The 11573-nt window shown below is 58.3% G+C and overlaps 1 protein-coding gene across 2 annotated transcripts; it reads left to right on the top strand.

Moving 5' to 3' along the window:
- On the top strand, window positions 1-10793 carry LZTS3 (leucine zipper tumor suppressor family member 3). 2 transcript variants are annotated; one of them, XM_007465403.1, is made up of 6 exons: window positions 1-135; window positions 5442-5661; window positions 6197-6667; window positions 7005-7601; window positions 7740-7871; window positions 8212-10793. In XM_007465403.1, the coding sequence occupies exons 3-6, from the start codon at window positions 6215-6217 to the stop codon at window positions 8908-8910; spliced, it is 1881 nt and encodes a 626-aa protein (XP_007465465.1). In that variant the 5' UTR covers window positions 1-135; window positions 5442-5661; window positions 6197-6214; the 3' UTR covers window positions 8911-10793. The 2 variants fall into 2 exon arrangements, with proteins under 2 accessions (XP_007465465.1, XP_007465466.1); XM_007465404.1 differs by lacking the exons at window positions 1-135; window positions 5442-5661 and having other exon boundaries at window positions 6185-6667; window positions 7005-7871; window positions 8212-8910.
- Window positions 10794-11573: the final 780 nt, after the last annotated feature.

The following is an 11573-nucleotide window of genomic DNA, read 5'->3' as shown; positions in this document are numbered from 1 at the left end:
GGCGGGGAGCGGGAGGGGCGCGGAGCGCAGCCGGGCCCGCGCCTCGCGCCCAGCCGGGCGGGCTTCTGGCTGCGCCAGCTAGCCGGGCCGGCGGCGCCCGCGCCGAAGACCCCTCACCGGACCCTGAGATAGCGAGTAAGTGAGGCAGGCCCACTGCGGCGCCCCTCCCGGCTCCGACCTGCCTGTCTCCTTGCCCGCTGCACCGCGAGGCTCGTTCGGTAGGACCAGGAGCTGGGGAGGGGGCGCGTCCCACTGCTGGGATCCTTGGGGGTGAGGGGAGTGAAGATGAGGCCGATGATGTCATGGATGCTTCGCAGGGCCTGGAGGAAGGTGGCGGCCGGAGGGGGTGCGGCCCGGATTATGTCACCTCTTCCCTCTGCGCCCCGCCCCCCGGGCCACACGCCTTGGTGGGGAGCACCGAGAGGTGCGGGAGGGATTTCCCCCACCGCAGAGACCACCCCACCCCCGGGCACCTCCTTGGGATGGCCTGTGGCCGGGGTCTCTGTCGTGGGCAGCGCCCGAACACCCGCCACCCACCCCCCACCCCCGTGCGGGAGGCTCGTGTGTGCGCGTGTGTGTGCTCGGGGTGTGTGTGGGGGGGGCGCTGTCAGCCCCCTCAGTCCTGAAACATGGGATTTATCAGAGCCAGGATCTAGGGGATGGGGCCCTTCCCCCTTTGTCGCCAAGGGAAGATGGATCTTCCCTCACACATCCCAACCAAGAAGTTCTGGAGACCTCTGCACCCCTCAAAGCCCTACAGTGCCCCTGATACCTTTTCTCCCAGTCCTTCTTCTCGGAAGCCCTTCCTGATTTTCCTGTCCGATTCACTGCCTCTTTGCATTGCTCATAACTAGCATTCCCACACACATTCTCTCTGTATCTCCTCAGTGCCAGGGGCCAGAGATCCAAGACTCTGCTGTCCGTTCCCCCGGGGGTACTCACAGGCCAGTCTCAGAATGAAATATCCCTGGAGTGGCCTGAGCCAAGTGCTCCAAGACCACCCTACCCACTCTCCCAGGGTAGATCAGGGATGCTGTCCTGGGAGGCAGCATTTGGATTGGTCCTTGAAGGATGCAGGATGGGCACAGAGAGCTGAGAAGAGATTTTGCGTGTAGAGTGGAGAGGGGCTCAGGTCACGGGGAATAGGATGAGCAACAGGAGAGGCCTTGGGGGCCCTGCTTCAAGCTCTGCTCTGGTTCTGAGGGCTGAGAGGAATGCCAGGCATTTACCCATAATACATTCACTTCTTAAGATTCCTGTAGGGTAGGTGTGAGAACCCACGGTGGAATAACCTGCATGCAGTTCCACCCCTAATCAGTTGAGCTGGGATTTACACTTGGAGCTGATACCTCCGTAGCTCTGTCTATTGCACTTGGTGCAGTAGAATTTGGGCAGAGCACAGACAAGATCGGCTTTGCCCTTTAGAAAGGGTCCCTTGGCAGCTGCACAGGGGAGGGAGTGCTGAGGAAGAAAGCCCAGTGAGGAGCCCCCCACAAAGATGCTGGCAGGAGGGGCTGCTGAGATCTTTAGGGGGTGAATGGGCTGAGCTTGGGGCCTCTGAGACCCAAGAGAAGGGTGGGGTATTCCTAGTTTTGGGAGGGGCACAGCTACGGTGGGGTGGGTGGTCACTGTAGGATGGAAGGACCTGCCCATGTAACCCCCTCTTTGGCCCATTCATGACCACTAATACTGTGTGTAATGTCCTAGGCACTGAGAGCTGATAGGACAGAGATAGAGGCAGAATCGGGCAACAGGCTGTCATCCCAGGTTGTTGAGCTGAGGCCATGAGGCTGTCTTTGCAGACCACACTCAGCTACCTGGGCTAGTTCAGGACCCAGACCCACAAATGAAGCTCAAACCCTTCCCCTGGGCTCAGTTTCCACCTATCAGGGAAACATACGCCCCTCCTTATCCTACCAGTCCCTGCTGGGGTTTTGTGGAAAGAAGCTGCAGCAGCCCAAGCTTGGGAGAGAGAAGGGGCAGGGAACGCTTGTATGGGGCTGACCATAACAGGTTAGAATTATGGCACGAAGCTGTTTGGAGAGCGAGACTCCAGGGAGACCTCCAGTGGGTTGGTAGTCAAAGATTCCCCAGGTAAACCACAGGGATAGGAGGCTCAGGAAACAGTTCTGGGACCTCATTTCCATCCATCCAGGACTCTGGGCATCCAGGCCTTCCTGGGGACCACACACAATCCAGGGAAACAGTGGGTCAGGGTGGAATACGATCAGCCCCAACCTATGGTCAGATTCTCCTTTACTGAATGTCAGAGGAGGTAGTATTGCATGTTTGTACTGCACCTTACAGTTTGCAAAGAACCTTCCTGTCACTCTCATGATCAACATGATCACTTCTGAGGTTTGCTCCTGTCCACACCCAGGCTTCTGGTGGCGCCCCCTTGCCTAGATCTCTAATCTCACTATTGATGCCTTCCTTCAGGATATCACCACACTCAGGTTTCTACCATGTTAAATTCTAAAATTAGAAGAGAGCCCTTGGATCCCAAACCACCTTAAATTACTGCCTTCTCTGGCCTCCTCTTAAAAGAGAGGGGAGGCTTCCCTGGTGGCGCAGTGGTTGAGAGTCCGCCTGCCGATGCAGGGCACACGGGTTCACGCCCCGGTCTGGGAAGATCCCACATGCCACAGAGAGGCTTGGGCCCATGAGCCATGGCCGCTGGGCCTGCATGTCTGGAGCCTGTGCTCCGCAACGGGAGAGGCCACAACAGTGAGAGGCCCGCATACCACAAAAAAAAAAAAAAAAAAAAAAAAAGAGAAGGGAACTCTTCCATCTTTCCCTCCAGACCCCCCTCCTACTCCTGTAGTCTGGCTCTGCCTTGCACCACTTTTCTGAAATCATTCTCTCATAGACACGTGATGTTTCCACCTGCCAAATTCAGGACACCCCCGCCAATCCCAATTTTACCTGGTCCCTTTAAAAAAATTTTTTTAATATAAATTTATTTATTTTTGGCTGCGTGGGGTCTTCGTTGCTGGGTGCGGGCTTTCTCTAGTTGCAGTGAGCGGGGGCTACTCTTCGTTGCAGTGCGTGGGCTTCTCATTGCAGTGGCTTCTCTTGTTGCAGAGACGGGCTCTGGGCGTGTGGGCTTCAGTAGTTGTGGCTCACGGGTTCTAGAGCGCAGGCTCAGTAGTTGTGGTGCACTGGCTTAGTTGCTCCGCAGCATGTGGGATCCTCCCGGACCAGGGCTCGAACCCGTGTCCCCTGCATTGGCAGGCAGATTCTCAACCACTGCGCCACCAGGGAAGCCCTGGCCCCTTTTTTAACACCAGGAGCTGCCCCCACATTCTTGCAGCCCACTCCATCTTGGTCTTCAGGGCCTGCCTTCTCCTGGCCTTCTTCCCAGTCCCACACCACCTCCCAGTCTTCTGGGGCTCTACCGCTCGAGCTCCATGCTGGGCGCCACCCACACCACCCTTGAATGCTCATGATTCCAGTCTCTCTTTCTATCCGGTATGTGACAGATATCTTTCTCTGGTCTTCCTCAAATCACCCATTTACCCCAAACATTCTCCTCCTGTCAAGTTAAGGGTGTCACACACATCCTGGTGCCCCAGTCCAGATTCCTCCCTTGCCCCCACCCCCTGAACACCATCTGTATGAAATTCTGTCCGTTTTTCCTCCCTGCCCAGATCTTCCCACTGGTTCTAAGCCTCAGGCCTCACAGCCTCCACCCTCTTAGTCCCCAGCTGCTCCCTACACTGCATCCAGATACGGCAAGAGAAGGGGGTCATGCTTAGGATGGGAGGGGTATATCTGGTCTGGAGTATACTGGGAGTGGAGACAGCATGGCCAGGGTGAGTCAAGAGGCATGTAGGGCTTCCCTGGTGGTGCAGTGGTTAAGAATCCGCCTGCCAATGCAGGGGACATGGGTTTGAGCCCTAGTCCAGGAAGACCCCGCAGGCCGCCAAGCAAGTAAACCCGTGCACCACAGCTACTTAGCCTGCGCTCTAGAGCCCGTGAGCCCCAACTACTGGGCCCGCGTGCCTAGAGCCCGTGCTCTGCAACAATAGAAGCCACTGCAATGAGAAGTCCACGCATCGCAAAAAAGAGTAGCCCCTATTCACCGCAACTAGAGAAAGCCTGCGCACAGCAACAAAGACCAAATGCAGCCAAAAATATATTAAAAAAAAAAAAGGGAGGCACCTAGGGCACCAGATGAAAGGAGGTACTCACTCTCAGGGTCCTGCACTTGCTGATCCTGCACTTAAATTGCACCCTAGGTGCCTCTCTTGACTCACCCTAAGTCTCAGCCTTGTGGGACATGTGGAACAGATTAGCTTAAGGGAGCAATGTAGTAAAGTCCTGTACTCCACACCTGGGGGGTCAGGGGGAGATGCTGATAGAATGGAATTTTACAAAGTCAGTGTGGACTGGTTTGTGGTAAGTTTTCCAACCACCTAGGGCTGTAATTCCAGGTGTGATGGCCAGAAGACTGAAGGGCAAGAGTTTTGTTAAGGCTCCCCTGGTCTGGGGCCTGATAGCACAAACACAGCATTAAAAATGGGCATATGGGTAGAATACAGTTTGAAGAGCAGTCAAGGGGCCGACGAGGGCTGCTACCTGTACCCCTTCACCTTGGCAGAGAAGGAAGGCTCGCTGCCTGGTTTCTGGTGGGAACAGGGGTTAAAGGCCTGAAGGGCGCCCCCTGCCATTTCTGGCACACGTATTTGAGCATCTACACTCACAGCAGGCACTGCCTGCTCCCACTGTCTGGCTGGATATGAGGATCTCTGGGGCAGGTCTTCCCAGGTGCGGACTTGAGACAAAGGAACCAGGAAGCGGGGCCTTCCTGAGCGCAGGTAACCCGAGGCCCTGCTCCCCCTGCTTCTGTGGGCCGGCCCTGGGGGAGGAGGGACGCACGTCCACTGAAGGGCTCAGAGAAATTCACGGTGAACTAAGCAGGGTCAAGGTCCACAAGGAGCGGGGGTGGGGAGTAATCCAGGAAGTCTTCCCGAAGGCAGTGAATTCTTGGAGGGGTTCTGCAGGGGCGGAATCCTCCTGGGCGCCGCTGGGCACGGAGGCCCCGCTCCTGCCCCCGCCCACTTGTAGGAACAGCAGGCCAGGAGGGAGGCATGGCAGGCGCCCGTGCTGGCGGCGCTGCGTCCTCTGCCCCGGCCTCAGCCAGCCCGGGGGCCTCTGCTGAGGTACTGACCATGGGTAGGGGGCCCTCCCGTGCCAGGCCCCCATGCGGCGGAGTTGGAAAGACCTCCGGGAGGGCCCCCTGCTAGGCGCTGCAGCTGGGGTCCCCGGCAGTCCGCGAGGGGCGGGGCATGCCCGTGGTGGCCCAGATGCGCGCCGCCGCGGCAGCTCCCGCCCACCAGACCCCCAATACCCTTGTCCCCTCCCCGCGCCCGCCTCCCTGGGGTGCCTGACATGCGGCAGCTCTGCGAGGTAGGTCCTCCATTCCTCCCACTTCGCAGAGGAGAAAACTGCAGTCCGGGATGGCTCAGTCGGCCCGTCCAAAGTCGCGCAGCTGGTCCTGGCCGAGCTGCGAGAGTGAGGCACATGGCCCCTGCAGACCGGGCCTCGGAGGGTCCAAGGCTTGAGGACCCATCGGCCCCCCACCCCCTTGGAGAGGCAAGGAGAGGATCCTGCGCTGGTAGTGAGCCTCCACTTCTGACCTTGACTGCAACACCCTAGGTTAGGGGGCTGGGAAGGACTCCCATCCACAGTTTTTGGATAGGGGTGGGTTTCTCTCCCTCCCTTAAGTTCTGAGGTTCCCTACTGAATTCAGGTACTGCTATCCCCTTCCAACCCCATCTCCCCAGCCCATGAGGTTGGGATATAGGGGTCCAGACCCAGAGTAAAGTACACCTGAGTTCTGGGGGTTGCAGTGAAGAGTTGAGGGGGTCAGTGTGTCTGGGAGGCTCATGAAGGAGGTGGGTTTGAGGTGGGAGTTAAAGAATGGAATACTGAGCAGAGCAAAGCTAGGAGGGTAGGTGCATGGTCCCTGGGGGTTGGGCTTTGTCAGGTGTGCAACGGGCAGCCCCTATTACCAAGCTATCATTATTTACCCAGCCCCATTCCTTTACCTTGGGTGTTTGGGAACTTTTGTACCCACTATAAGGAAGGAGACACTGTGGGGCAGGGTGCAGGTGGTGCCGGGTCGGGCTTGCATGGGATGGTGGGAGTGGAGGTGGAGCTGACCTATCTGCTTTCCCACCTGTGCCCACAGTGCCCCCCTGGCTTAGTCATGGCGAAGCTGGAGACACTGCCTGTGCGCGCTGATCCAGGGCGGGATCCCCTCCTGGCTTTTGCCCCTCGGCCCTCTGAGCTTGGACCCCCAGACCCTCGTCTGGCCATGGGCAGTGTGGGCAGTGGGGTGGCCCACACTCAGGAATTCGCCATGAAGAGTGTGGGCACCCGCACGGGGGGTGGGGGCAGCCAAGGCAGTTTCCCTGTCCCCCGTGGCAGTGGGGCCAGCAGGGAGAGGCCAGGCCGCTACCCTTCGGAGGACAAGGCTCTCGCCAATTCACTCTACCTCAATGGCGAGCTACGGGGCAATGACCACACAGATGTCTGCGGCAATGTGGTGGGCAGCAGTGGTGGCAGCAGCAGCAGCGGCGGCAGTGACAAGGCCCCACCACAGTATCGTGAGCCCAGCCACCCACCCAAGCTCCTGGCCACCTCTGGCAAGCTAGACCAGGTCAGTCCCTGGGGCCTTTTCCTGGGGCAGGAGGCAGCCCATAGAGGAGGGTGAAGTGGGCCTTCTTGGACGTTTTTGGGTTGTAGGGGCTGAGATAGAAGCTGGGCTGGGGAGCCTTGGGGGCCAACTCCAGCTGGTAGGTCTAGGGCAGAGACCTGGCTGTGAGGTGGGCAGGTGGTGGATATAAGGTGGGACTCCAGCCAGGAGGGACTCCCAGGATGGAGATCCAATGGGGGTGGGAGGTGGGGCTGAACAAGTCTAGATCAGAGGGAAGAGACTGGGGGCAAGGCTAAGGTCCCATCCTGATGTCGACTCCCCCTTCCTTGCTTTTGTGCAGTGCTCAGAGCCGCTAGTTCGGCCTTCGGCCTTCAAGCCTGTTGTACCCAAAAATTTCCACTCCATGCAGAACTTGTGCCCCCCCCAGACCAACGGGACCCCTGAGGGACGACAGGGCCCTGGTGGCCTCAAGGGTGGACTGGACAAGTCTCGGACCATGACCCCAGCGGGTGGGGGAGGGGGTGGCCTCTCAGACTCAGGCCGGAACTCACTCACAAGCCTGCCCACCTACAGCTCCAGCTATAGCCAGCACCTGGCGCCCCTCAGTGCCTCCACCAGCCACATCAACCGCATTGGCACTGCCAGCTATGGTAGTGGCAGTGGTGGCAGCAGCAGTGGTGGTGGGTCAGGCTACCAGGACCTGGCGACCTCTGACAGTGTGCGGGCCTCCAGCAAGAGTGGGTCATCCTCATCCATGGGGCGGCCAGGCCACCTGGGATCAGGGGACGGCGGAGGTGGAGGCCTGCCATTTGCGGCCTGCTCACCACCCTCGCCCAGTGCTCTGATCCAGGAGCTAGAGGAACGGCTGTGGGAGAAGGAACAGGAGGTGGCAGCTCTGCGGCGTAGCCTGGAGCAGAGCGAGGCGGCAGTGGCCCAGGTGCTGGAGGAGCGTCAGAAGGCCTGGGAGCGTGAGCTGGCTGAGCTGCGGCAGGGCTGCAGTGGGAAGCTGCAGCAGGTGGCTCGGCGTGCCCAGCGCGCCCAGCAAGGCCTACAGCTGCAGGTGCTGCGGCTGCAGCAGGACAAGAAACAGCTGCAGGAGGAGGCAGCCCGGCTGATGAGGCAACGGGAAGAGCTTGAGGACAAGGTTGCCGCCTGCCAGAAGGAACAGGCCGACTTCCTGCCCCGGATGGAGGAAACTAAGTGGGAGGTGCAGACTGGGGGGTTGGGCATCTCCCTGTGTCCCCTTCCTTCTGTCTCTCTGGAGAAACCCAGAGCAGCAGCCCACAACTATCACAAGGGCTGTGAAGGTTGTGCAGGGATCAATTAGGAGTGTCTGTGAGGACCAGAGCTGTCCCAGGCTGTGTGAGATTAGCCATGTCTGTCCCAAGTCTGAGGAGGGAAGCCTGCATGTCATTTCTGCCGTGATGAGGAGCTGACCCTGAGCCCTGGGGCAGCTTGATGCCCTGGGGCTGGATATGGGGGCTGGGGTGGGGGTGAGCAGAGCTCTGCCTTCACCCTGACTTCTCTTCTCACCTGTCCCTGCCCAGGTATGCCAGAAGGCTGGGGAGATTTCCCTACTGAAGCAGCAGCTGAAGGACTCGCAGGCAGATGTGTCCCAGAAGCTGAGTGAGATTGTTGGGCTGCGCTCGCAGCTGCGGGAGGGCCGGGCCTCACTGCGGGAGAAGGAGGAGCAGCTGCTCAGCCTGAGGGACTCCTTCAGCAGCAAACAGGCCAGCCTGGAGCTGGGTGAGGGCGAGCTGCCCTCTGCCTGCCTCAAGCCGGCGCTGACCCCAGTGGACCCGGCCGAGCCGCAGGACGTGCTGGCCACCTGCGAGAGCGACGAGGCCAAGATGCGCCGTCAAGCTGGGGTGGCTGCTGCCGCCTCCCTGGTTTCCTTGGATGGGGAGGTGGATGCTGCGGGGGAGAGTGGGACTCGGGCCCTGCGGCGGGAGGTGGGGCGCCTGCAGGCTGAGCTAGCAGCTGAGCGGCGAGCCCGGGAGCGCCAGGGTGCCAGCTTCGCAGAGGAGCGCCGAGTGTGGTTGGAGGAGAAGGAGAAGGTCATCGAGTACCAGAAGCAGCTGCAGCTGAGTTATGTGGAGATGTACCAGCGCAACCAGCAGCTGGAGCGGCGGCTGCGAGAGCGGGGGGCTGCAGGAGGTGCCAGCACGCCTACACCCCAACATGGGGAGGAGAAGAAAGCCTGGACCCCCTCCCGCCTCGAGCGCATCGAGTCCACAGAAATCTGATCCCCTGGGCATGTGGCCTTTTGACAAATACCCAGTCAAAGGCCAGAGTCCCCAGTGTCCCCCCCCCCCGCCATCTCTTTTCCCCATGTCCCCTGTATCCCCAGACCAAAGAGGTTCTCAAAGCAGCTGTGACCAGGCCCCTCCCCTCCCCTCCCCTCACTGGGTGTCTCCCAGCTCTACCGCTGCCCCTCTGGGCAGCCCACTCGACCCTCCTCCCAAGGAGGAAACAGGGGAAGGGCAGAGTGAGTGGGATGAGGAGCCCAGGCAGCAGGGGAACTCATGCTCCTTCTCTTGGCACTCCCTTGTTGGAGAGGTGACAGGCCTTGCAGTGCCATGAGGTGCCCAGCTCCTTGGTGGGTCTGGGCTGCAACTGTCAGCCACCCTGTGTCCAGAGATGCTCTCTGTACCCATCTCCTCGGCCATGTAACCTGAGGGGGCTTGCGTGCGTTCTGCCAAAGCTGACACCTTGGACTCCTGGCCTCTCTCCTTCCAGTACTTTTCTCCCTCCCTGGGCCGATTGGCAGGACAAACGGGAGCAGGTGGCCTACCTGTGGTTGAGAGGGCTACTTGCCCAGCCCCTCCCTGCCAAGGTCTCTTGGACTCAGGCCTCACAGCCTGGCCCGGTCCTGAGTGTGTGTCCATATGTGTGTGTTGGAGGAGAGAAGGGCTGGGGCTGGAGGCTCAGTGCCCAGGGAAGATCTGCCATCCTATTCTTGAGAAGGGTCACCTGGAGGCTTCTTAGCTTTACCCTCACCCTTCTGACCAGGATCCCACGGGACAACAGCCCCATCTGCTTGGCTGACCCCACACCCAGGGCCACTGTCCAGCTCTAACTACAGCTATTAAGTGCCACCTGCCTCTCAGGCACTCTCCTCACCTAGTTTCTGAGGTCACATGAGTGTCTGTGATGTCTTCTTGTGTTTTCCCTGACTTGATTCCCTCAGCCACCTTCTGCTTTCATGCTCAGCCTATTGCTTTCATGCTCAGAACATCATTGTCCTAGGCCATCTCTTCCCCCAAACCTCACCTTTTCTTCCAGTAGAAAACTGCTTGATCTTTGGTGCACTGCCCACTTCCAAGTTCCACTGGGCCCAAGCTTGAGCCTGAGGCCCTTGTTTTGGGGGGTGGGGGTGGCTATGATTGCTCTTGAAGAGCAAGACTGAACTGAGAGGATCACTGACCCCTGGGTCCCAGAGGCCTGAAGTAGCCCAGTGTTTGCCCAGGGTAGGCCTGGCATGGCCATCAGTGGGGACTGGGGAAGCCAATGTCACTTCCTCCTCTGGGGGCCCTCTCAGAGTCCATCTCCCCAAAATAAGAAGGGAAAGGCAAATTTCTAACACACCAGCAATAAAAATCAGAGGAGGCTTGGCCCTCAGCCCTTGCATTTCTCTCTTTTTACTCTCTCCTTCCCACCCACAGACTGGGTTTGTGGGGCAGGGTGGAGGGAGCTGGCAACTACTGTGAGCAATCCCCCGACCCCTGACCAGCCTCCTCCCATGACTGGTGACTGTTTAACGAGCTGTGCATCCCCCACAAAAACAGGAGTGCCCCTGTGGCCTCTGTCCTTCTGCACAGCCCTTTCCAGTGCCCCTCACCAGATCTCTGAGCTGGGTGGGGGGCTGTCCTGGCAATCACTGCCCATTCCACTCACCCTTCACTGCACCTGCCCCAGAAACTGGGCCTGGGCCAGAGGGGCAGGGGGAAGAGGAGGCATTAGTAGGAAAAAAAAATAGAAAAAAATATGAACAGACTCAGCTTTGGGATTTCCAACCACAAAAGAAATTATATATAAATATATATAAATATATATCTCTACCACATGTGATGGAAAGACTTCGTTTTCTTTGCCCAAAGAAATAAAATGGAGAAAGCCTCTTGAGTGGCACTCTTTTGGCATGCTTGTGTCTTTGCAGGTGTGGGAGGTGAGGCTGGGTGAGGGGGGTGTGGAGGGCAAAGCTGGAGTAAACATTTCCCAGAGGTTGGCCCAAAGCCCAAGCTCCTCCCTGTTGCCCAGGAGGAGTAGTGGTTCCACGTTTCTGCGCAAAGGGGCTTTCTCTTCAGCTCAGACTGTTGCCAAAAGGGTTTCAAGCTAGTTCCAGCTCAGAATCTGGGTAACAGACTGCTGGTCAGAAGGCAGGTGATGCAGGACAACTAGATGCAGCCTGCAGCATCCTGAGCCACCTTACAGTGATTAGCCAAAGTCTGAGGGAAGAACACATGAAGGCTGAGAACCGGTTTGTAATTAGTGGTGAGGCCCCAAAGGCAGAAGCGACCCAAGCGTGCTTCAAGTAGGAAGCTGTCCTTTATAATTCCTTTGGTCATCCTCACAAAGACCCTCAATCAAGAATGCACTCTGCTACAAGTAACACAACCTGATACACAGGACCTCAAAGAGTGGTTCATTTTTCCTCACCTGACAAAAAGTCTGGACATAAGCATCCTCTAAGTGTCATAGGTGTTGGTTCATCAAGGACCTAGACTTTTCATCCTCCTCCTCTCCCATCTTTTGCATGTTCCCTCCATGCCACAAGGCGGCAGCCGCAGCTGCGTGAAGTGACTGAGGCAGCAGCACTCTATCATGAAAGTAAAAGCTTTCCAAGAAGCTTCACAGCACCATTCCCTTTAAATTTTGTGGTCTGGAACTGAGTCACATGTTCTTCTCA

Source organism: Lipotes vexillifer, unplaced genomic scaffold (genome assembly GCF_000442215.2).
Source record: "Lipotes vexillifer unplaced genomic scaffold, Lipotes_vexillifer_v1.1 scaffold875, whole genome shotgun sequence".
Classification (NCBI taxonomy): domain Eukaryota; kingdom Metazoa; phylum Chordata; class Mammalia; order Artiodactyla; family Lipotidae; genus Lipotes; species Lipotes vexillifer.
This window is presented reverse-complemented; position numbering and strand designations above follow the sequence as displayed.